Here is a 27288-nt window from a genome sequence, read left to right as displayed (position 1 = left end):
AACTCAGAATGACTTTGCTGGCTGAGTGTGGTTGTCATGTCATTAAACATTCTAATACTAATACAGGGGGGACAATCTTATTTCTTCGCTAAAAACAATATGATTCAAGGGAAATATGGACCAGAGAACTATCATCACATGTCAAGTGTAAAGTTTAATCACAATGAATGTCATACATGGTCACAAAAATACTATTGGATTTTATAAGAAATTTTTTGCTGTGAACTTTAAGACAAAAAAATATTCCTTTTCTACTAACTGACAACATAGTGACACATGTTAATTAATTATAACTGGAACATTGCCATTAAACTCAGAATCTGATTCATTTTAAAACCTTTTTTGTTACAGTTTTATCGTAGCACAAACAGAATACATATTATGGCCAAAAGATGCTCCTTTAGTTTCAATCCCTTTGACATGTAAAATGTATGCCAATAAAAAAATCTATTGGTTCAAAAGCCAATCTACTGATCAAAATGTGTACACTTACTGGTTTGAAATCCTGGTTCTGTCACATGTGTGATGTTGGTATTTGGCAAGCTAGTCTTATTACAAGGATGTTCTCTCATGTGCGAACAAAATGGTTAGAAATACTATTTTTGTATTTGTCATGGTGGCCTAAAAAAAAGGATGACCTCTCATATCATTTAAAATACCATGCTGATATTTGGCAAGGTGACCTTATAAAAGGGGTGGCCTCTCCAGATGGGGAACACTAAATTCTTAACTGGAAATTAGCTGGCAAAATAACACTATATCAAATTGTTTCTACATTTCCAAGAGAGAAAAAGTACAGATTCAGTGTTTTAATCATACCCCCTGTTTCTGCTTGACCATGTCCTTAAGCAGTTCCTGATGAGCCGCTTGTAATGCTGCATGGCGCCTTTTCAATGACTGACGTTGTTTACGTAGGAAATCTTTGGCCATAATAATAGCTTTACTCTCCTTGTCAAGATGATTTCTCATACCACTGAAATAAAAGATCATCTACAGATGACATATCCCTCCAGTCACCTGTGAGGACACCCACTGAAAGTACCCAATGGTCAATAACTATCAATTTTTATACTATTTATACCAGTACCCAATGCTCCATCACTCTCAGTTTTTATATCTGTACCCTATGGTATATCACTCTCAACAAATGTTATAAAAATAATTTAACTAATTAATTTCAAAGAAGAAGTATCATAAAAATGTTCAATACATTAAGATCAATTTATTTATAAAATACTTATTTTATTTATTTATTTATTTTTATTGTAAGCATTATGCAGATCATAATTTTTATTATATAATTTGAGTTCTGATGGACTAATGAACAATCTTCAATACCAAAACTATATATATAACATTGAAAATAATAAATTATACATAATAATAAAAATATAAATAAACTGATTATCTCTATTTATCAAAAAATTCTCAATTTTATACTACTTATAACAGTACCCAACGATTCATCTCTCTTTTTGTATCTGTACCCTTTGGTTTATCACTCTAAATCTGTATACTACTTATATGCATCATAGCAATATGGCTGAAAAATAGTTAAAGCTACATTAAAAAATCTAAATCACACACACACAAGTATTCTATGGTCTATCACTCTCAATTTTTATACAACTTGCCCAATGCTCAATACCTCTCAATTTTTATAATGATTATACCAGTACCCTTCACTCCATAACTCTCAGTTTTTATACTGGTACCATACATGCCACATATACTACTTAATACCAGTAACCCATGCTCCATAAATCTAAATTTTTATACTGCTTATACCAGTACCAAATAGGCCATCACTCTAAATTTTTACATACTGATACCAGTAACATATGCTCCATAAATCTCAATTTTTACTCTGCTTATATACAGTAGTCCCCCTCTTATAAGGCCACCCCTAATGCAGCAGGGAAGTGGCCTTATAACGCAGGTGGCCTCTCTAGAGGGGGATGACAAATGCGAATAGTAAATACATATGAAGACAGTCACAAGTACATTTAATTTTAAATATTTAATGTTTTAATTAAAAAATCACATGCATGATGTGAAATAAATGTAAAACAAACTGTGTCATCATTTTCAAAAGAATGCTATGAATAACCACTGATATAGTTTTAAAACTGTCTTTATAATTATGTTACAGTTCACTTCATCTGTCACTTTGTTGGTAACAGTCTAAAAAACAAACCTGTCTCGTCACATTAAAAATATCATTGCTGTCATATCCCCTGCATATATCGTTTAGTCTTTTGTTCCAATCTTCAACAACTTCACTATTAACATCAGCTGATTATCCACTAAGGACAGAACACAATATTGTGTTGCACTTGAAATCTGTAAAACCATCCATTACTTGCGGTAAAGTCGTCATATCCCAATTCAACTGACAAAATTGTTGCTTTTTCTTGTCATTCGAATCAGGATACAAACGTCTCCTGGCTCAAACAATCTTCCTTTCTCCATCCATTTCACATTCCCACTTCTAAAGAATTGTTTCATTATCTTTCACGATATTGTTTATCTGAGTCTTCCCGACATTAGTTCTGCAAGAATCCTCAACGACACCCCCCTCCCCCGTCAGTTGAATTACTTTTACATTCTCCTCTAAACTGAGAATTTTTATTTTCCTCGATGACATGTTGATCTTTTTGCAGTAAGTTATTCATGTTGCCAACTACACTACTGATAAAACAATTTTGTATGCATCTAAACAAATTGCCGTGTGTTTTTAAAGGAAGTGATCTTGTCACGTGATTCGTTAGTCGCAGTCTGGTACCGTATTGTTTTTATACATTTCTTACACTAAGTGAGAGAAGCCAAAATGGCTTCGATATGTACCATCACGCAGATTTGACCTCGCGGCTGTTAGGGTTCGTAATTTTGACAATTATTTTCAGTAGTAATAGCCAATGATTATCAAAGTGAACAAGCTCAACATCTTACTAAGGGAAGCCATAAAGGCTACCAAGCTATTTTCCTGCTAACTTGGGTATTGTACATCGATACTGCCACTTCTCAGCTGTTGCTACTGTTCAATAATTGTAATTTTAACAATTATCAGTGACTAAACCGGACATCTTATGATAACACAGCAGTAAGGCTAATTGGATTACATGTACGTACCCTTTTGTATGAATTAAAAGTTGAGTCTTTCTCAGTTTTTATGGAATAAATTTGGCTTCTCGTGAGGCGTAAATGATATAATATTAACCTTAGTGGTAAATGTACTTCACTCAACACTTCTTTCAGTAACGAAAACCTGACATCAGGGAAACAGAAATCAGATTACTTAACACACGTTATGAATAAAAAAACTGGTTCTGGATACATATTCAAATAAAATGCGGCCGCTTGTGAGGGGTAAATTTTATATTTTATTGCACTAATATGCTGGCCGCTGGTTGCGTTAGCCAGGTGGCCTTTCACGAGGGGTACTTTTGAGCACAAACTCGTCGGTGTCAACAGATTCTGGCCATAAGGAGCGGGTGGCCGCTGGTCATGGGGGCCGTTCAAGAGGGGGACTACTGTAGTATGCAATGCTCCATAACTCTATGCCACAAATATTAGATCACCAGGTACCAAAAGCAGGATGCCTGAATTAAAAACAAATTTCTTAGTAAATTATGTTTCTCCTAGAATACTTACCCAATCACATTAATGTTGGCACATATGCCCTACTACCTCTCAAATCCAGCCCTCCCAAAGACAAAAATTCACCTTTTCAGTCTAAAATATATAGACAAAGGGCAATAACTTTTACCCATTACCACATCTCCTGTCTACAGGTGACACTAGTTTTAAGCCAAGTGGAATACCATTTAACAGGACACTTGCATCATGGGGAGGATGGGAGGGCAAGAACGTAATTTCTTTGGGTAAGTATACTAGAATTAACATAATTTACTAAACAAATTGGCTTTCTCCTTTGAATGTTTCCTGATAACATTAAAGTTAGGAGAATAAGCAATAGGCGGAGGAAAAGTTGAGTATCCAACCTATACCCCAGGTTGCCTTTGAGGGGAGAATAATGGATTCCCTACATGAAGGTTAACCCACTCTACTAACTGTGAGTAGAGTAGCACAACCAGAGGAAACTAGGTTTACATCTGGAAAGAAGAAATAACAAGACCTTCACACAAATCCAGCGACAACTGCATGGGGTGTTCATCTAGAGGTTGTGCTGATATCAAATGGGTCTGGTAGCCACTTGTGTGGCTAAGTCTACCATATCCAGAGTTTGTTGCTTTGCGGCCAAGTCTCATAAATAAAACTCGAGAAAAATGACTTAGCATGCCAAGCAATGGCCTCGATGATATGTGATATAGATATGACTATCTAGGCAAAGCTCACAGAGATTACTATATTATATATATATTGACAAAAACTGGTGACTTGTTGGCAACTGCAGTAATTTTGCAGGCAACCCCAAAATATGCCAGGCAATTAGATTTTTAAAGAAGGTTTAACCAAGGAAAACAGATTTTCAATAAATTTCTACCCTGTGTTTAATTAATAGTACTCTATGTAGGCACTTGATAATTGTAAATGTCATTTTCAATTACCAATATTTTTTTACTTAGACTTAGCTTGACTGTGACCTCTTAAATTTCTACCCCAGAATCTACAGGATTACATATTGTCCTAAAAGCAAGCCATCCACAAAGTCTGATCAAGGAACTTGCACTAGAAAAAGGTTTTCCGCAAATTGCGTTGTATTAAAGCTATGATGACCTTGATCAAAGTCATCAAAATCAATAGGTCTTTTCCATATCTTAAGCACAAGTCATCCAGAAACTTTGGTTAAGTTAGTGACCCTGACCAATGACTTTCTGACCCTAAAATAGTTAGGCTTCTTTCCTGCCATTCATGAAAGTGAGTCAAAATGTTTGGTCAACATAGGTGATGTAGAATTATGTTACTGCGCAGACACCATTTTCTTTCTTTGGTCATTCTCTGTTTCCCCAAGTGCAAGTTATCCACCAGTTTTTTGTAACTGTAGACAATGGAGAACTGAAGTTATTGTGTGGAAACCATGTGTATGAACTTGACCTTTGACACCAAAATGAATACACATCTTGCTTACCCTGTGTGCAAGCTAAACACAAAGTTTGGTCTGTGAATGTGATGTAGAACTATTATTACAGTGCAAAACCATTTGTCTTCTGCCAGTCAGTCACCTTGATCTTTGACTTTTTAACCCTAAACTAACTGGGTTCTTCCCAAATCCAAATGCAAGCTAACTACAAAGTTGAATAACTGTAGATCATGCAGAACTCAAGTTATTATTCAGAAAGATTCTTCTTTCAGTCAGTGACCTTGACTTCTGACATTCCAACCGTGAAATCAATATGGTTCATAATTAACCAATGTGCAAGCCTTTCACAAAGTCTGGTAATTGTAGATGGTCAACAACTCTAGTCATTATGTGGAAACCATATTTGTTCTTTCAGCCAAAGTGACATTGACCTTGAAGCTTTTAACCCCAAAATCATTAGGTTTCTTTTTTACCCTAATGGCAAACTATCTACAAAGTTTGGTAATTGCAGATAGAGGACAACTCAAGTTAACAAAATTGGGAACAGACAGATGGATGGACAACATTAAACACCAACACTTTGTCAAAAGGCTGGCATATAAAAATACTGGCTAAAAGAACAAAGTTGGTGATAAAATTAGAATTTTATAAGATCTAATAACAATCTTGTATTTGAAGATCTGAGCATGATAAGTGGTAGTTATCTGTTTCCATTGTTTTGAAACATTTAACACAATTTTCCAACATACAATTGTCAGAGGTAACATGTCAAGAGAATGTTGTGATGCCACCAAAGCAGCATTATTTCTCATGGTTTCTTGTTGAATTTACTGCCGCAAATGTTGATGCCTGACCAACCAGAAAGCATGTTAACAATTACTGATGTTCTAGACTACTGAGTTCATGTCTAAAATAAACTCTATTTGTAAATGAAACATCATCATTCATTATTCATCTTTAGCTGTTGTAAAATCCACATTCCACATAAAATACTTAATAACGAGACAAACCTCTTTCAGTTTTCCAAACATCAGTAGTGAACTCTTGCACAAAATATTAAAAATATCTTACCCAAAGGTGGAGTATTTAACAGCTGGAATCTCTTCAACAATGCTATCATCAGATAACAGATCATCCCACAAATTTTTCTCCGACACAGAAAAATCCTGAAAATACATTAAGATTATCAGTAGTATATCTACATCTGAAAAAAATTCTGACCCAATAAAGTGTGATTTTCTAAAACACCTTAATGTTTTCATGAAAGATTCAAAAACTGAATGGACAGAGAGAGAGACGGAGCAATATCTACCCAACCAATCCCCAACCATATTTAGATACCGGGGTGAAATAAAGAACCCAAAGAAACAAAGAAGAGTTATCTACATCCCTACATTGCCAAAATGCAAAATGTCTCCCAGGAGACAGAATAGTTGGTCAAAGATTTTGTATATATAGATTCATATTTACAAAATATAGAGAGAAATGATTGGTATTACAAATGTTGCTCCTTTATTTAATGTGTCAACTATGGATGAATCATGGATAAATGGATAAAAACAAGCAATATAGAAACTGAGGAATTGTAAATAGCAATCTGCATATTTTAGCCATTAAAAATCTTATATGAGTACCAAATTTCATAATGATATCTTTAAATGGCTTTGGAAGTTTTGCCTAGGATCAAGAATGGATAATTGATGGATGAACGGATGGACAGATGAATGGACAAAACTTTTAAAAAAAAAATAGCGGGACTGAAGAACATCAAAATGAAGAAAACATACTTCTCTACCACTAGCCTAAAATGTACACCTAATTTTATAAAGAGATCTAAACAGTGTATCCCCTGGATGAGAATATGGAGGATGTATGGACAAACATATGGACAAACACATGGACAAACATATGGACAAACATATGGACAAAACATTAAAACTTCTGAGACTAAAGAACTATTAAATAATAAAAAGTGCATTTCTACCACTAGCCTAAAAAGTATACCAAATTTGATTGAAAGACCTTAAATAGTTTTTTTTTAACCCTGTAAATGAGAGTATGTATGATGGATTGACAGACAAATGGACAAAGCTTTAAAAATACTGAGACTGAAGAATTATGAAATAAAAGGCATATTTCTGCTGCTATACCTAAATGTAAGCCAAATTTCATTGCATTTTTGCCATCGAAATGAGTGTGTGGATGATGGATAGAAAAACAATGGAAGAAACATTAAAAATACAAAAAGTGAAGAATAGTGAATAGAAAAAGGCACAGCTGAACCAGTAATCTATCATCAAATTTCATGCAGACAATTTAAAAAGGTTTTGGTGTAATGCTCTGTAAATAAAAAAATAATGTGTATGAATACAAGAACAGACAAATGGAAGAATGTTAAAAATACTTCAATTGTGGAATTTTTAATAGCAAGAAATACATGTGAACTACAAGTCATAGAGATTTCCTTAATAGTTTTATATGTATGTTTTAGAAATGAAAGTGTTAAAGATGGCTAGATGGATGAAAAAATAAAAAATAATTTAAACTAAGGAAATGTGAATTGCGAAAAGTTCATTAGGACCACATGTCTAATATACTTACCAAATTTCAAAGAGATATCTTGAATGGTTTTGACATTCTGCACTGATAACAAAAGTGTACGTAATGGATCGATGAACAGACAAATGGACAAAAACAAAGTAAATACTGAAATTGAAGTGCAGTGAATAGCAAAAGGCACAGTACCACTGGAAGGAGATAACACTTTTCTTCAACCACCTTACTTAGGCATTATACCATCTTCAAATGAATAAAATTGTCAAAACAGCTCTTGCAAAATATTTACAAAATGATCTACTAACATCATCCTCTGGCTTCCTTCGCCTTCCTTGAGAAGTCTTTTGTTTCCATCTATGTATGCCTGCAACAAACAAGAACAATAAATCTTTAGTTAATAAGCATGACATAATTAATAATATATATATATATATATATATATATATATATATATATATATATATATATATATGTTTATGTTTTTGTTTGTTTGTTTTTCTTCAGTCAATGGCCTAACAGACACTGTCCTCTGCTACTATTACAAATTCATTCTCAACTTGTCCATTCTTATCAATTAAGCCAAATTAAAAATTCAGTTGACAACTTTGGGTATTTCTAAGTATTTTTTTACACATGTAAGCTGATTAAAGTACTTTAAACATGTAAATCAATTAAAAAGTTTGGTATCTACTGATTTCAAAGGTGATTCAATCAAGCATCGAAATAGATAACAAACAAAGAGATATCTTTAGAAAATTTACAAAATAATGTAAGATATTATGAGTATTGTACACCATAATGATACGAGTCATTAGGGAAATGCCAAGTGTCAATTATACAATAGGTCCATATTATTCACCAGGCTTACATAACTTGGCTGTTGTTCAAAACTTTATCTCATGTTGATTTTACTTATTTTACAATATCCTGATATAAATTCCTTCTAAAACTGAAGGCATAAACAATATGCAGTTTCCCTATGTGAAGTCATCCAAGATCTTGATATCAACCCAGCTGATCAAATATGGCTTCAAGAATGGCAAGAAGCCCAGTCAATTAGATGCAAGAACATGACATTAATATGCATTACTCTTGCTTATTAGCTAAACACTCCACAATCCTAATGACAGAAACATCTATTCCAAGTTTGATCAAAATAAAATCACAAATATGACTTCCAGAATGGTAAGAAGCTCAGTCAATGTATTTACATATAGGGATTTAGCAGCATGTCAATACAACCCAGGCTATATACAATAGTAATGAATACAAATTAAAATCCAAAAATGCAAAGGTAAAAACTCTGAAAACTTCAGAAAGATAAACATTTCATAAGAAACATATACATGTAATCATACATGATAGAAAATAAAGGTATAGACATCAAATTTTTTACAAGGTGTACAACATAAAACCATGTCAAAGCCATATATGTATAGGCTCAAAGTTTTGTTATTTAAAATATATTCCTTTAAAAATTCCAAGACTTTTCTTGTAGTACATACTCGTAAAGCTTCTTAATTGAGTACACAAACTGTATCAAGTTTTTGCTAATTAACCTGTATTTTATTGCACATAGGGAGTGAGGCCAATCACAGTATACAAAGCATTTTTCTATTTCAAAATGTTCCTTTATTTGAAGAAGACTTTCAAACAGATAAAGTACTACAAAATTCTAAAGACCATGTGAAAAAATCACAGCATTATCTCTTGTACTTTCTGAGATAATGCTTAATAAAAAATGATATATTTCATTATACTACATTTCAGGAATATGCAAAATTTAGCTTTTGTGTCATGTTTGTTGCTTTGCTAGAGCTGTGCACTTATCCAAAGTCTATAAATTTCTCTTAGTTAATCTTGATATGCAGTACTATATATCTGAGAAGAAAGAACAACACGGATAACTTTTCTTTTATTCACAAACTGTTAAAAATCTGAAAAATGACAAAATCTTACAAAACATCCGCATTTTCTCAAGTTCATGACCAAAATATTTTACTCATTGTCAAACCTTTGTAGGTTTTCTTTATACAGTTAAATATATGCATATAATAATAAAGGAAACACTACTTTCATGATGTACAGCATTGCAAACAAATAGGCAAGATGGTCTAAAAAATAACATGCTTCACCAGAAAATAGAAAGACTCTTTTAATCAAAGTAAAACACGGTTTCAAAGTGATCTGCATGTGGTCTAAATAATAAAGCACCAAAACCATGTTTAAAAAATTCCAACATTTCCTATATATTGAAATGAAAAATGATTTTAGTGTTCTTAGAATTTTAAGGGGAGATAATCAAACAAAATCTAAACCCAACTTTTCCTGAAATTTAATACTTTTTTCTTTGAAAAATATAAAACCATTATGCTTATTTTCTTATTACAAACATAAAAAGATGTATGTGCCAGTTCACTCAATTCAAATTAGAAAATGTCTTCTAAATAATGTACAATGCAACATTTTGTGTAACAATTTACAATCTTGCATTTTTCAAAAGGTCATAACATCTGATGCTGCCAGCTTACAATCTTAAACATATGCATACATGTGTATAGAAGCAAACATTATTAATTTGCATTCCTCTTTTCAAAAAAACAATTTGCTAGAATAAAAAAGATTAAAAGTACAACAAACAACAAAAAAACCAAGACAACTAGTCCAATACTAGTCTTGTTCACCGTCTGACACAAGGTCAAACTAAAAATATAAAAATGATTTTCCCAAAACAGTGCCTGAAAAAGCCTAAAACAAAATGTGATCCAAAGTTCCTGAGGGCAAAGGTGGCTCAAGTTGGAAAAAACTTTCCAAAGACTGAAATGGCCAGTTTTGAATGGGATGACTCAAGTCTTCAAACCGAATACCACCTTCTAGGAATGCTAGGTGTGCATATACCTCTGAAAGACAATTTATGCTTAAAAATTAATACAACAGTATGGAATTAGTAAATATAAATTTGTATCAAACATGTTTAAAGTGTCCTTTGAATTTTATTGATAAATAAATTTACGAATGTATGAAACTTATGTCGATGTTCACATGTTTCTTCATTTTCTTAACATTATTTTAGCCATTTTAAGAAAACGTATGGACTGGGTTGGGGAGAAATGCCAAGTCCTTATAATTACTATAATTGTAAATGCTCTAAATAAAATAGATATTTTAAACTTCCTATATATCATATTCACAAAAAATTCATTAATAAACCAGTATTTCTTATTAACATGTACTACTGCCATGAATTTCAATAAACGATGAGGGGTGGGGGCTGCAAAACGCCAATTAAATCTTTAAATAATTGGTATATAGACTGGGTTTTAAAACAACTTATGAATAACTGATTAGATTTATTAAACTGACAGTAAATATAAAAAACAAATAGAAGAACCTTCATTCAGATTGATTATTCATAGTTATGTTAATTTATTAAGCAATGTGTATTGCATATTCCCAGTAAAGTTGCATCCGCAATTAAAGTTTAGAAGTAACGTTATTATTAACATAATTTATAAGAGTTGTGCAAACTGTTTCCATTGAATGCATGCTGAATTAAATACTCAGTGAATATGTGTAACGTAAAAACCTATTATGACTGACCTACTGTAAACATGTAAAGAGCCATAGCGGCCATTTTACTCTGAATGCCTGATTATCTTGGAATTGTTAATCTGAAGTGCGGCATAATAATGCTTAAAAAAAACATTATCTTGGGCTCATTCAATGCAGAAAGAATTTTTTTTATCTATCTGACAGCAAACTCCTTAAAATAATAAAAAATAATGGATGAAAAAGAAAAACAACATACCAATTTCTTTGTTCTTGCTTGTTCTTCGTTGTGCAAATACCGTGGGAAAGGTTATAGCGTCAACTATCCATCAAACCCAATTTCATTGGTTAAAACTAATACAGCTCCACACAAAGAGCAAATCAAATTTTCTGTTTTTTAAGAAATGCGAAGCATCAATACCGTTCATTAGCAGGTCACTGACTCAGCTGCAATGGACAGTCGTAGTGACTTAAAACAAAACAGCTGAGTACCTATTTCAAACGCATCATACTTTCTTTATTTTCAAAGGGAAAATGATAAAACTTTGAAGAGATAAAGAATGGAAAGAAAGCAAGATGATGGTGTAATTTTTAATATCCTGGTTCATAGAAAAACCATAAAAATTAAAGGTTAATTATTGGATTTTCACTGATCTGCCACTGATTAGCTATTATGATATCCACGGGCCTCTCTAACATAGGCACCATTTGTTCAATACTGAAAGGCTCTTTTGCCAAAATGGTTAAAGTTGCAACATTCCTGCTCACTTCTGGTGTTGAAGAATGATGCTGTCAATTTCAATCTTCATGTAATATGTATAATTCATGGGAAAAAGTTGTTAATTAACATAAAAGTCACACACTTTTATTTCTATTGTTAATTAACTCCTAACTATGACCACTGTACTGACAATAAATAAAATGTAACAATTAATCAGATACCATGAAACATTCTCATTTTAAAGTATGCAAAGGATAACCCAGTACTCCAACATATCTGCACTTACATCTTGAAATGAAGTTGCATAAATGTTTGTAAACGTTTGGTAATGGTAGCTCTTTTTGAAGTATGACTGGCATCATTTACATAAAAAATAACGCCGCCAAATTTAGTAAAATGCTATGGAGTTGTTTAGAAGTTATTTGATTTTTTTGTAGTTTTAATACCGGTATCAATATTTAATCAGCATCATTTGTATAAATACAGATATCAATATTTAATCAGCATCATTTGTATAAATACAGGTATCAATATTTAATAAGCATCATTTGTATAAATTTGAAGGCTATTCATGTCTCAATGCTTTCTGTCACATTTGGTCAAAATCAATGGCAAGGTTATTTGTCAGAAGTCATTTAAAATTTTTATCTACTTTTAGCAATGTTAGTCATATTTGATGGAGGATTGGGTACAAACTTGGAAGCCCTTCTTACCGTCTTGCTTTCTGTCAAATTTATGAAATTGTGCCTAGTGGCTTTTAGAAATTTGTATCAAGACTGTTATGTTTTTAATAATGGCAGCCATATTTGATATCAGAAATGGGCTTCAGTGTTTATGAAATGGACAGACAATCAAGCCAGGATGTTCTGTCACTTGGTCAGTTTTCTTTTGAGTGGTTTTTGGTAAGTTTAAAAGTTTTCAAACTTTATTACCAAATGTGATTGCTGATCTGCTGCATTCATATGAATCTCAAAGCTCTTCCTGCCTGGATGTTTGTCAAATTTGGTCCGATTCTGTTAAGCAGTTTTTGGGAAGAAGTTGTTTGAATGCTTTTTTTAATTTCCGTTATCATCACCCACAGTTGATAATTTTTTGACATCATTGAAATAAATCAAGCCCTTTATGCTCTGATCCTCTCAGCCACATGACTGAATTTGTCATGCGAGTTCTGAAAAGTGAAAATTGCATTTATTGACAGATGCACAATGGACACAGAGCAATACTATCAGTTCATCTGACCTTATGGGCAGGACTGTACATTATAAATGTTGTTTCTGACTTCCAAATAGTCTATAAGAATGACTCACATCTAGGTCAAGTGAAAATGTGTATAAATTGGGACTTAGCCTTCCTTTTGTCACCACTGATTTGCTTTGCTCAATGTGTAATCGTTTCTTTTCCTTCTCAATGACAGCCTTTTTCTTTTCAAGCTGGTGCTTGTATTGGCGACATGCCAGTATGCATATTCTGACAGAGGGCTACATCTGTTCTCTCATGCAAGAAATCTTTCTTCTTATAGTAATTAACTGCTCTTTTTCCAGATGCCTTCTGAACTTCAATTTTTCTGTATGCAGCTTCTTTTGTAGGTGCTGTTCCAACCTCTTCCAAATATGATTATCGTAACTCAGATATTTCTTGCAGAGGTCACAAAATGCCAGTCCTCTACCATTCAGTTTTCTTATAAACTGACCACCTAAATTTCCATCAACTTTCTGCTCCAGTCATTCCCATTTCCATATGTTTTTTAAACCTTTATCTAAACTTTTCATGTCATGGTCTCTCTCAGCAACTTGGGATGCCATATTTTGCAAGCATGCTTCTTCTTCCATTGCCATTGGTTTCCATTACATGAAGATTCAATGGATGAATTTAAACCAATCAGAATATTCTTTATAAGAGTCATGTGATAACTAATATATGGAATGAATAATTTACAAGGGTCATTATGGAATGGGACCAGACAGAGATGATATAAAAAATGGACAATATCAAGAAAAATCTGATTCAGGTCAGGAGAAAAGCAGAATTCTGCCTTGAAACAGAAAAATCATGTCTGACTTTGTATTGTAGAGAAATAAATTGTTTGTTGATTCTACTTAAATTGTTGGCTTCAATTCCTTTTGCTACTTAATTTAAGACCTTGAGTAGTAGCAAAAGTCATACAAAAAAAGAGACAGACAGAAGTGATGACAACAAGGATAACACATCTTAGTACGAGGGTCAAGATGTGCCATTTTCTTTTGACATAAGCAGTACCCTTTAACTGTAGTCATGAAATATTATGTTGTTCAGTCATATATCTGGTCAGTTTGAATTACTCTCATAAAAGAACACACTGAGAAAATAGCCCACTCAAGCATTTGTAATCAATCTGACCTGAAGTAAAATCATCTTCATCATCATTACGATCCCCATTGACCAAGGTTCTATACTGTTTTTCAGCTCTGTGTTTCTTCTCTGTGTAACTGCTCCGTAGCCTCTCATCTGCAATAGTTTTCTCCTCCTCAGCTGCCTCAATTAATTTCTGCCGAACACTGTCCAGTTCTATCCCCTTCTTCTCAATCTTGTCCTTCATGTCACTGGAAACAAGATAGAAACACATATACTCTAACTTCTTATTAAAGAAATAATATATATATATATATATATGTAAACTTTCATTTACATAGACAGGTAAAACCCATTATAACACAATGCTTAGGGTCCAAAGAATAACATCACAATATAAGCAGGATTACGTTAACAAATGTTTCTGAAAACTTACCCATAGAAAATGTGCATTGAAATTTTGATGTCATCAGTTTTAATTAACCTCTTGATCATATTTTGTTTGTTTTTTTGCCAGGTTTCATCAGACATCAAATATACTTCAGTTTTGAATTGTATGCATGTCAACATGGCAGAAACGGTGCACGGTGAAGTTAAGGCAACATTAAACACGGTGCTGGGATTAAAACTCTACTACGGAAACAAAAAATTGGCTTTGCCAAGAGCTTGCATTTAGGATGTTAAAAATAGAGGTTATCTTAAATTAAAAAATGGGAGCCATACTGCCATCGTGTTGTAAGCAGAATCCGAGATCCAAAATCCCCTGTATTAGCCACAGATCAAGTAGATCAAAGGATCTGAACAGCACATATTATGAGAAACTGGATACTGGTTATAGGAGTTCTTAATAATCATTATCTCAACTGAACTTTTTATTTGTTCATCCATATAACTACCAAATAAACACCCTAACAAAGGAAAATACAATATTCACTAGGTCAAGTTTACAGATTGTTTCTGTGTTGGATAAACAATAAAGACACTGCCAAGTAATCTTAGTCAAACAAACACATGGCTAGGTCTAATATACAGTTACTTTGTCAAACAATCACTAGAGATGTCATCAACTAAGCTTGTTTGGTCAGTATGGTTTCCCTATTGCTTGAACACACTATAAACAAAAAACACAAAAAAGAGGTATCAGAGTTCATCTCCCTTACATACCAAAAAGCCTTTAACTGAACAATTCTCGAAGGGTCAGTACTAACAAACATTAGACAAATCCCGCATAACATGTGCTTGGAATTAATGTGTCAGCACATAATAGCTTTAGAGCAAAACATTCAAAGCCTAGTCACAAATTAAAGAAAAGAGACACTAGCTACAACAATTCATTTTCACTATCTTCCTCCAAGATTTATTTGGGGACCGCATCAAATAAAACTTCACCATCCAAAATGTATGTTAATTAAGTTTTACATACTTTTGAGGCAGCATGTCAGCTTGTTATCAATTATTAATTACTGTCAAAGTGCAATTAAAATCTCAGGATCTCTGATTATGTACCATGAATAGCAACTTTTCTGTTCTGGTGAAAAACGACGAGTTTATTAGTACTTAAATCTGTGGATTGGAGAAAGGGATAAGGGTTCTTTTGTTTTCACAGAAGTGGATAAGGACTGTATTGTTTCCACATAAGAATAATTATTCATGGAATCAGTAAAATAGCAATTAGAAAATAAATAAAAATGGTACATACATATATGTATGTCTAGTACTTCAAATTGACTGGCCACTCTGACTGAACTAAATGATCTGATACAGAATTAAATTCAGTATCTCATATCAAATCAAAACAGTTCAGCACTGTGTTGTACAGTAATCCTTCATAATAATCTCATATATTTATACTTAAAATCAATCCAAACCCATCAATGTAACCAGCTTGTTTAAAAAAATTGGTTTAAAACTATTATCCTACAGCATTTTAAAATAAATCAGTATAGAAAACTGATCCAAGTAGTAACTCAGCCTTGAGACATTTTATGATAGCTGGACCAGATAACTGTAATCTTACTCCATATGGACAGACTGCCTACTTGTTTCATATATAAAATGAGTACTGTGAACAGCACATTATATACTAGTAGGGCACGGTTGACTCTGGAGATATCTGATCAATGGGTCTAACGACCATGACTTTGGTCAAGATATGTGGTCTTGAACTAAACATGTGCAATGAACATTTTCTTATTCTACTAACCATGACCTTCAATCTCTAGAATCCAAAATGTATAGGTTTCTTTATTAGTTTAAGTGAAAGATAAAAACAAAATTTGATCATTTTACTCTTCAACAAAAGTTCTTTGAAAAAAATCCAGTTCTGCATTGAGTCATAATGACCTTGACATTAAACCTTTGACACCCTAATCAATATACCTATTCCATATCTTAAGTGCAAGCCCTCCATAAACTTTGGTCAAGGTGTGTGACCTAGAGCTAAATTTATTATGCAAAATACCCTTTTTCTTCTTTCCGTTAAGGAGACCTTGACCTTTTGAACCAGAAGTCAGTAATCCTTTTCTTACCCAATGTGTAAGCCATCCACAAACTCTGGTGAAGGTGCATGGTCAACAATTACATTTGCAAACAGAAACCATTTTTCAATGACCTCTTGAACCCAAAATCAAGAGGCTTCTATCTTGTTGACTTTTTGACACCAAAACTGATAAGCTTCCTCCTTACCTCAAGTGTAAGCCTTCGACAAAGTGTGGTCAAGGTTGATGGTAGAAAACTTTAGTCATCGTTTGAAAATGAAATAGGAAACAAATGGATGGATACCATAACATAATGTGCTGTGCCTTATGGCCAGCATATAAAAATGAACATAATTTTAAAATGGTGTTTGTCACTAATCAGAAATACACTGAATGCTTAATTGGAAGATGACCAGATGTACAGCATAAACAAGAATTTTTATCAAACAGCAAGGGCACAGCACTCTGAATTTTGGAAATATCCACAAGACTTTAGAAACTGTACATTTGAATTCAGCACTTCAAAGTAAGACATGGATAGAAGATTACTGAAGTACATTTACTGACAAGAAAGTCTCATGTACTAAATGCAAGCTGATTATTAGTAATGGCTGAAAATACTGAAAAGGGAGATCAATATATTCTGTTAAAAGTGTATCTTCCAAATTCATTACTTCTTGACAGGCAATAAAATAACTATGCATGTTAATAAAGAACAAATTCAAATATTACTTTTTGCTCTTTGAAACCATCCACATTTGTTATCATCAAAACAAAACTTTGATTCTTACAGGGAAAGGTATGGGTATGTGTTCCTGATATGTATACAGATTTATAAAAGTTGGAAGACCACAGTGATATCAACAGTATGAATCATATTCTAAAAGACCAATAGTGATATCAACAGTATGAATCATATTCTAAAAGACCATAGTGATGTTGACAGTATGAATCATATTCTAAAAGACCATAGTGATATCAACAGTATGAATCATATTCTGAAAGACCATAATGATGTTGACAGTTAGAATCATATTCTAAAAGACCATAGTGATGTTGACAATATGAATCATATTCTAAAAGACCATAGTGATGTTGACAATATGAATCATATTCTAAAAGACCATAGTGATGATGACAGTATGAATCATGTTCTAAAAGACCAAAGTGACATTGATAATATGAATCATATTCTAAACGACAATAGTGATGTTGACAGTATGAATCATATTCTAAAAGACCATAGTGATGCTGACAGTATGAATCATATTCTAAAAGACCATAGTGATATCAACAGTATGAATCATGTTCTAAAAGACCAAAGTGTTGTTGACAGTATGAATCATATTCTAAAAGACAATAGTGATGTTGACAGTATCAATCATATTCTAAAAGACTACATTCATGCTAACAGTATGAATCATATTCTAAAAGACCAAAGTGACATCAAAAGTATGAATCACATTCTAAAAGACCAAAATGATGTCGACAGTATGAATCATCTTCTAAAGGACCACAGTGACCTGAACAGAATGAATCACATTCTGAAAGACCAGTGACCTCAATGGTATAAATTATCTTCTAAAAGACCATATGATGTTGACAGTGTGAATCATATCCTAAATGACCACAGTGATGTTGACAGTATGAATCATATTCTAAACGACTTCAGTGATGCTGACAGTATGAATCATGTTCTAAAAGATCACATGAATCATGTTCTAAAAGACCACAATGTCAACAGTATGAATCATATTCTAAAAGACCACAGTGATGTAAGCAGTATCAATCATATTCTAAAACATCATAGAAATGTCCACAGTATCAATCATATTCTAAAACACCATGGTGATGTCAACAGTATGAATCATATTCTAAAAGACCACACTGATGAAAACAGAAATAATTATATTTAAAAGACTATAGAGATGTCCACAATATGAATCATATTCTAAAAGACCATGGTGATGTCAACAGTATGAGTCATATTCTAAAAAACCAGTGATGTCAACAGAATGAATCATAGTCTACAATGCCATTTTGACTTCAGCAGTATGAATCATATTCCAAAATACATCAGTGACATCAACAGTATTAATCATGTTCTAAAATACCAGTGACATCAACAGTATGAATCATGTTCTAAAATACCAAAGTGACATCAACAGTATGAATCATATTTTACAGTACAATAGTGATTTCAACAGTATGAATCATATTTTAAAAGACAATAGTGATTTCAACAGTATAAATCATATTTTAAAAGATAAAAGTGATTTCAACAGTATAAATCATATTTTAAAAGACAATAGTTATTTCAACAATTTAAATCATATTTTACAAGATAATAGTGATTTCAACAGTATGAGTCATGTTCTAAAAGATGATAGTGATTTCAATGGCATGAATCATATTCTAAAAGACAATAGTGACATCAACAGTATGAATCATATTCTAAAAGGTATATAGTGATGTCAACAGTAAGAATCATATTCTAAAATATGATAGTGATGTCAAGAGTATGAATCATTTTCTAAGACAATAGCAATGTCAACAGTATGAATAATATCCTAAAGGATGACAGTGATGTCAACAGTATGAATCAAACTCTACAAGACCAACAGTATGAACAATATTCTAAAAGACAACAGTGATGTAAACATTATAAATCATATTCTAAAAGACCATAGTGATGTCAACAGCATGAATCATATTCTAAACATGATGCAAGATAACGTTCTTTATTGCTTAGTTTGCATAAATTTGGACATTTTTTCCTTTCTAAAGAAGCAGTTTTGCACACATGGACAATAGCAGCAAAGCTACAGAAATGGTAATATATTATATGATAAGCCCATCAACAATTTTAACAAAATTTTGGTAAATATTTATGAACAATATCTAAGTCTGATTAAGATTCCATTCCCTCCTTTTGGAAGATCTATTTGGCTGGCCTCTGGGCTTATCATGAGAAAGGATTGCAAACAGCATGCTGTTTTATAATATGTGTCTAACTTTCACAAGACACAAAAGCAATGCAGCATTCCCTCATTATAATGCAGTTAATGGGTGTCATAAGAATATACTGTCTTACAGTCAGACTTCCTCATAATGAAGTACATTATACATATACATACATGCCAACCCTGAGAGAGGTATAAGCATAATCTGAGCTAACATAAGGGGCAAAAATATATTCTGACCATGAATCTATATGTTACTACTACCAATATTAGTACCCTACTTTCCTGAGGCTATGACATCATAGTTAAAAATGTACATGTTTACTTTTATTACAAACATGGATCTGCAGGCCAAATTATTTGGGAAAATAGGCAAATTCCATGTGAATTAAACCCAGAATATCAAAAACAAATATATTGAAAAATTATCTATATTCAACAATAACTTTAACTGGGTAACATGTCTAACTTTTGCCAAATCATAGTGAGGTCCATAAATTCTGCATGAAGAAGTGCTCAACCCAAGTGCTGTGTTGTATCACTCTTTTATTCTTCTTTATTTAAAAATTTGTAAAGCAGAGTAGATTTGTCCTTATTCTGATTGGACATGTTTTAAAGTTTAAAAAGATGCATCTGCTCTAAGAAGTTTCATCCACAAGTCAAACATTAAAAGCCCATTTGATTAATATCTGGCAAAATTGTCTTTAAAAGTTGAGACTAGTCTGCTACCTAACTTCAATATTAACATAATAAATCTGCATGGCATAGTTTCAAATTTAAGACACCCATTTGCTTTCTTGGAAATGGGGGCCATTTACAGTTGCTATATATAGAAAATTAGGAAATTATATACAGGTCTATGCTTGACATATTAGCTCTTACCTTATTCTCATGAAGCAGTCTTTCTTTTTAGAATATTCTCAAATTTTTAAGACAAGTGGAATTCAAAAGATATAAATATAAATGACAAACACAACTATTTATTGCTTTATATTTATTTTAATATTTAATGTACCAGAAAAGTGTAATCCAGACACAGCCAAGCATAAGACAAAGTCTGGTGAAAGAAACCATAATGATTATACCAAAACTGTAATGGTTGGCATGTATGCATATAATTTCAGAACTAGATAATAACATGGGATCAAAAACCATACCTGTCTTATAAGAGGAACTGTTGTAATGAATGGCATTATAATGAGGGAGTGCTGTATATCCTTAGCAGATACAAATGGGGTGGCATTAGCAGTTAGTATGCAGATGTAATAAAGATATTATTAGATTCCTTTTGCTGGGATTGAAAGATTGTAAGACTTGACCTTCATCATCCAGACAGTCTTGAAATCATGAAGTGTACAATGTTTCCTGACTAGGTCATTGGGAAGTTTCATGTAGAAAAAAAGGGAGACCTTTTAAGAGTCAACCATTCTTGAGCTCTGGGCATATATTATGATACTTTCACCAGATGTATATGTATCTGAAAGTCAAATGACCAAGTCTGAGTCAATCATGTGATTCAACATTTTTGTAAAAATGACTTGAACAAGATCATGAAATTGGCATAATTTTAAATAAACAGTCAACAGGACTAAATAGAATCGGAATCAAGAGTTTCAACTGGGAAGGTTAAAAACAACATGAATCAATAAAGTTATTTTTTTAAAAAACATAATGATTTCCATCTTGAGTTCAAAATTCAGCAGAAAAAGGTGTTAAAATCTGTTTGATATGCCCAAAATAGAGTGAACAGGGAATGTGTCAAGAGATAGCAGGAACTGATGAATAGCCAAAAATCAGTATCATATGCTGTATGTACTCAGTAATAAGTTGAATCCAACTGCATACAACATACACCCTGATCTTCTGTCACATAATGCACTAGCAGATCAGGGTCTATGTTGCTTGTTCCACTCATTACTTCTAGCAAACCACACAGACCCAAATCTGCTGGTACATTATGCAACAACAGATCCAGGCCTGGGTAATCTACTGTTGGACTCGACTTAAAAGAGAACATACGATAATTTTATTTGGAAATTGACTAATCCCACAGCCAGCAATAATTTAGGTCACATAAATGCTGAACCATGCTACTCACCTATATTTTTGCAGATGTTTTGAAATCCTACAATTAAAGACCAGTCGTTATGTTTGATGGTAAAATTCTGATATCTTTTACTGAATGTAAGAGCCATTCCCGTTCCAGGAATATACCCGGGTCAGATGGCAAACCAAAATGGTGTCAATCGTCTTGTGTAGAATGTACTCCTTTACATGTTGGCCATAAAAGAGACAATCATTATTAGGAGTTGTGGCTCTAAATAAAACATAACTTTCAAGTCTGGTTGGTCCTGTTTAATGGAAAAGTCCTAAATAAATAGGTATTCAAAAAACACTGAACACTGATCTACAAACCTGAAGTATCCCCCTTCAAAAGGGAGACACAAATATATGCTAATAATAACCACTTCAGTTTCAGGGGGAAAAGTAAAGAATAGCACAATATCTACTTGCACTTTGATGATGATCAGTACCACACAAACAAAAAGAAAATTTTGCACCAAATGCATTCACAAAATATCATCTTATCTACAGACTGTTCAAATGCAGGATACTGAAGGCAAAAATCAACATTTGTTTTTTCATTTGCCTTTTCATTCCATCCAAACAAAGAAATTGAGATCTCATACAGGTCTACCATTCTACTGTGATGTTTCTCCACATTAAAATTTTTTTAAGTCATCAGAATATTGAATACTGGCATAAAATCTGTATCAGTGAAGCCATGATCGATGTTGGTTGATTGCTTTTAACAGCACTTTGAGATCATTGTTGTCAATATCAAGCTGAGGAAATGGGAGATAAGTGCCTATCCCAAGGACATAAACAGGCAGGTGACTGGGCCTGATATGGATAGGTATTGAACCTGCAACCCTTGGATTACAAGTCTGATGCTCAACCAACTTAGCGACTGCAGCTTTCCGAAGCTATAATCATACAAACATGTGGACAGCAATGATATTAAAATAAGTGTGTTCGAGTTTTCAGTTTCCTGAAGCTCTGAATCATGGGTACACAAAAGAGATAAAATGCTTAAGGTTGCAGGTCACAGTTCTGATCACTAATTATGCATATTAGTTCAAATGTATATTTTCAAAAGGACTGCATACATGGCACAGGCCACACAATGTGAAGGACTGTGCTGCATGCAGCCCATGGGTTTGACATGCCTGCTCTAAATCAAATCAAACATGAGGATGGAAATGATAATAAGTAACTGTGGATGGACAAATCTTAAAATTGATCAATTGCCCAGAACTTGGTTTTATGAAATTGCAAAGGTATCCTAATATTGCCTTCATATTGTAAATTAAAAAATAAACTCAAGGCAAGAAACTTAACATTTAAATTGTCCAGCAAAATTTTTAACTTGTCCAAGGCTGCTCAATGATGAAATTTTACTAGTCACATTCTGCATTTAAAATCTTTCTCGCCTTCTTCATTCATAGTATATTACCTAAAATATTTTTGTGGGATTACAAGCATTTTAGGTTTAATCTGTGAGGACCTTTTGTACTTACCTCAGTTTTCGGTTAATGGTGTCCCTGGAGAGTTTCAGCTTGAGGACTTCACCCTCAACTTCCCGTCTCTCCTTCTTAATTTCCTCCAATGATTCCTGCTCCATCTTCAGCTCTTCATTTAGCTGCCGTCTCTCTTCCTTCATCCTCTCTAATTCATTGGCACTCAGCTTCACTGTCCGGTTGGCAAAGGCCTCCTACATACAGGAAAATCAGTATATATAAATCACTCTGGGGACATGTTAGTGTTGTCCTTATAGACAGGGGACCTATATATACATATGAGAGTTTTGCTGGTTGATTGAAAGAAGGAAACAAGGAAAGCTGGACAGATAGATAATTGTTTTTATAGGTGGATTGAAGGATAAATGACAGACAAAAGTAAAAGATATTGCAGATGGGCTCTCTTTTCTTATAGTACCATTAATTATACTGAGATTATTGATACAAAAGAGTCATGCCAAGGAAACCAAAAAACTCCTTTCTTTAAATTCAGTATAATCTCCAACTTTCATGGGTGTAAACATTTATATAAAACTGCTTAATTTAGCATTCATATTTATCTCCATTAGGCCATTACTGTATTATTATAACCATTTTATTCAGGCATCAGCATTTATCTCTATTAGGCTACTACTGTATTACTGTAACCACTTCATTCAGGCATCAGCATTTATCTCATTAGGCCATTACTTTGTTACTGTAACCACTTCATTCAGGCATCAGCATTTATCTCCATTAGGCTACTACTGTATTATTGTAACCACTTCATTCAGGCATCAGCATTTATTATAATTAGGCCATTATTGTATTACTGTAACCACTTCACTCAGGCATCAGCATTTATCTCATTAGGCCATTACTTTGTTACTGTAACCACTTCATTCAGGCATCAGCATTTATCTCCATTAGGCTACTACTGTATTATTGTAACCACTTCATTCAGGCATCAGCATTTATTATAATTAGGCCATTATTGTATTACTGTAACCACTTCACTCAGGCATCAGCATTTAGCTCATTAGGCCATTATTGTATTATTGTAACCACTTCATTCAGGCATCAGCATTTATCTCCATTAGGCCATTATTGTATTATTATAACCACTTCATTCTGGCATCAGCATTTATCTCCATTAGGCCATTTTTGTATTATTGTAACCACTTCATTCAGGCATCAGCATTTATCTCCATTAGGCCATTAATTTGTTACTGTAACCACTTCATTCAGGCATCAGCATTTATCTCCATTAGGCCATTATTGTATTATTGTAACCACTTTATTCGGACTGGGTATCAGCATTTATCTCCATTAGGCTATTACTTTGTTACTGTAACCACTTCATTCAGGCATCAGCATTTATCTCTATTAGACCATTACTGTATTATTGTAACCAATTTATTCAGGCATCAATATGTATCACTATTAAGCCATTACTGTATTATTGTAACTTCTTAAATCAAGCATTAGACTTTATCCCTATCAGGCCATTATTAATTCAATTCATTCAGGCATCAGCCTTTATCTCTATTAAACCATTACTGTATCACTGTAACCACTTCATTCAAGCATCAGAATTTATCTCCAATAGGCTATTACTGTATTATTGTAACTACTTAAATCAGGCATTAAACTTTATCAGGTCATTACTAAATTCACTTCATTTTGGCTGGGCATCAGCCTTTATCCCTATTAGGCCATTACTGTATTACTGTAACCACTTCATTCAGGCTGGGTATCAACATTTATTTCCATTAGGCCATTACTTTGTTACTGTAATCACTTCATTCAGGCATCATCATTTATCTCCATTAGGCCATTACTGTATTAATGTAACCATTTCATTCAAGCATCAGAATTTATCTCCATTAGGCCATTACTGTATTACTGTAACTATTTCATTCAGGCATCGGCTTTTATCTCTATTATTTCATTACTGTATCACCGTAACCACTTCATTCAGGTATCAGCATTTATCTCCATTAGGCCATTACTGTAGTCACTGCATTCAGGCTGGGCATCAGACTTTATCTCCATTAAGCAATACTGTATTCACTTCATTCAGGCTGGTTATCAGCATTTATCTCTATTTGGCCATTACTGTATTCACTGCATTCAGGCTTGGCATCAGCCTTTATCTCCGTTAGGCCATACTGTTTTCACTTCATTCAGGCTGGGCATCAGCCTTTATCGTTATTAGGCCATTACTGCATTCACTTCATTCAGGCTGGGCATCAGCATTTATCTCTATTAGGTCATTACTGTATTACTGTAACCACTTCATTCAGGCATCAGTCTTTATCTCTGTTAGGCCATTAATGTATTATTGTAACCACTTCATTCAGGTATAAGCATTTATCTCCATTAGGCCATTACTGTATTACTGTAACCACTTCATTCAGGTATCAGCATTTATCTCCATTAGGCCATTACTGCATTACTGTAAGCACTTCATTCAGGCTGCGTATCAACATTTATTTCCATTAGGCTATTACTTTATTACTGTAACAACTTCATTCAGGCATCAGCATTTATCTCCATTAGGCCATTAATGTATTATTGTAACCACTTCATTCAAGCATCAGAATTTATCTCCATTAGGCCATTACTGTATAACTGTAGCCACTTCATTCAGGCATTGGCTTTTATCTCTATTATGCCATTACTGTATTCACTGCATTCAGGCTGGGCATCAGCCTTTATCTCCATTAGGTCATACTGTATTCACTTCAATCAGGCTGGGCATCAGCCTTTATCTCCATTAGGCCATTACTGTATTACTGTAACCACTTCATTCAAGCTACAGTCTTTATCTCTATTAGGCCATTACTGTATTACTGTAAACACTTCATTCAAGCTACAGTCTTTATCTCTATTAGGCCATTACTGTATTACTGTAACCACTTCATTCAGGCTACAGTCTTTATCTCTATTAGGCCATTACTGTATTACTGTAAACACTTCATTCAGGCTGGGTATCAGCATTTATCTATAGTAGGTCATAACTGGATTATATGATTCTCAGCTGCTGTATTCACTGAGAGACTAAAGGATGCCTATAATTAACACCAGCACAATGGTGATGTACCAGGCCTGCCAGCTGAACTCCACATCTATACCACACCTATCACAATGGTGATGTACCAGGTCTGCCAGCTGAACTCCACATCTATACCACACCTATCACAATGGTGATGTACCAGGTCTGCCAGCTGAACTCCACATCTATACCACACCTATCACAATGGCGATGTACCAGGTCTGCCAGCTGAACTCCACATCTATACCACACCTTTCACAATGGCGATGTACCAGGTCTGCCAGCTGAACTCCACATCTATACCACACCTATCACAATGGCAATGTACCAGGTCTGCCAGCTGAACTCCACATCTATACCACACCTATCACACTGGTGATGTACCAGGTCTGCCAGCTGAACTCCACATCTATACCACACCTATCACACTGGTGATGTACCAGGTCTGCCAGCTGAACTCCACATCTATACCACACCTATCACAATGGTGATGTACCAGGTCTGCCAGCTGAACTCCACATCTATACCACACCTATCACAATGGCGATGTACCAGGTCTGCCAGCTGAACTCCACATCTATACCACACCTATCACAATGGCGATGTACCAGGTCTGCCAGCTGAACTCCACATCTATACCACACCTATCACAATGGCGATGTACCAGGTCTGCCAGCTGAACTCCACATCTATACCACACCTATCACAATGGTGATGTACCAGGTCTGCCAGCTGAACTCCACATCTATACCACACCTATCACAATGGCGATGTACCAGGTCTGCCAGCTGAACTCCACATCTATACCACACCTTTCACAATGGCGATGTACCAGGTCTGCCAGCTGAACTCCACATCTATACCACACCTATCACAATGGTGATGTACCAGGTCTGCCAGCTGAACTCCACATCTATACCACACCTATCACAATGGCGATGTACCAGGTCTGCCAGCTGAACTCCACATCTATACCACACCTATCACAATGGCGATGTACCAGGTCTGCCAGCTGAACTCCACATCTATACC

At 33.9% G+C, this 27288-nt stretch overlaps 1 protein-coding gene across 6 annotated transcripts in view; it reads right to left on the bottom strand.

The window, feature by feature from the left end:
• The window catches only part of LOC149793697 (uncharacterized), a 120140-nt gene that overhangs the window by 27075 nt on the left and 65777 nt on the right, over nucleotides 1–27288 (bottom strand). For 4 of the 6 annotated variants that reach the window (XM_089967688.1, XM_089967691.1, XM_089967690.1 and 1 more), the window contains 6 exons: nucleotides 23220–23413; nucleotides 21737–21763; nucleotides 14247–14449; nucleotides 7906–7964; nucleotides 6116–6210; nucleotides 820–973 (listed from right to left, as the gene is read on the bottom strand). In XM_089967688.1, the coding sequence (XP_089823814.1) occupies nucleotides 820–973; nucleotides 6116–6210; nucleotides 7906–7964; nucleotides 14247–14449; nucleotides 21737–21763; nucleotides 23220–23413 (732 nt within the window). The remainder of the gene's footprint in view (nucleotides 1–819; nucleotides 974–6115; nucleotides 6211–7905; nucleotides 7965–14246; nucleotides 14450–21736; nucleotides 21764–23219; nucleotides 23414–27288) is intronic. The other 2 variants (XM_089967689.1, XM_089967692.1) reach the window with 1 other exon arrangement.

Source organism: Sinohyriopsis cumingii, chromosome 8 (assembly GCF_028554795.1).
Source record: "Sinohyriopsis cumingii isolate HCF-2022 chromosome 8, ASM2855479v2, whole genome shotgun sequence".
NCBI classification, from domain to species: Eukaryota; Metazoa; Mollusca; class Bivalvia; order Unionida; family Unionidae; genus Sinohyriopsis; species Sinohyriopsis cumingii.
This window is presented reverse-complemented; position numbering and strand designations above follow the sequence as displayed.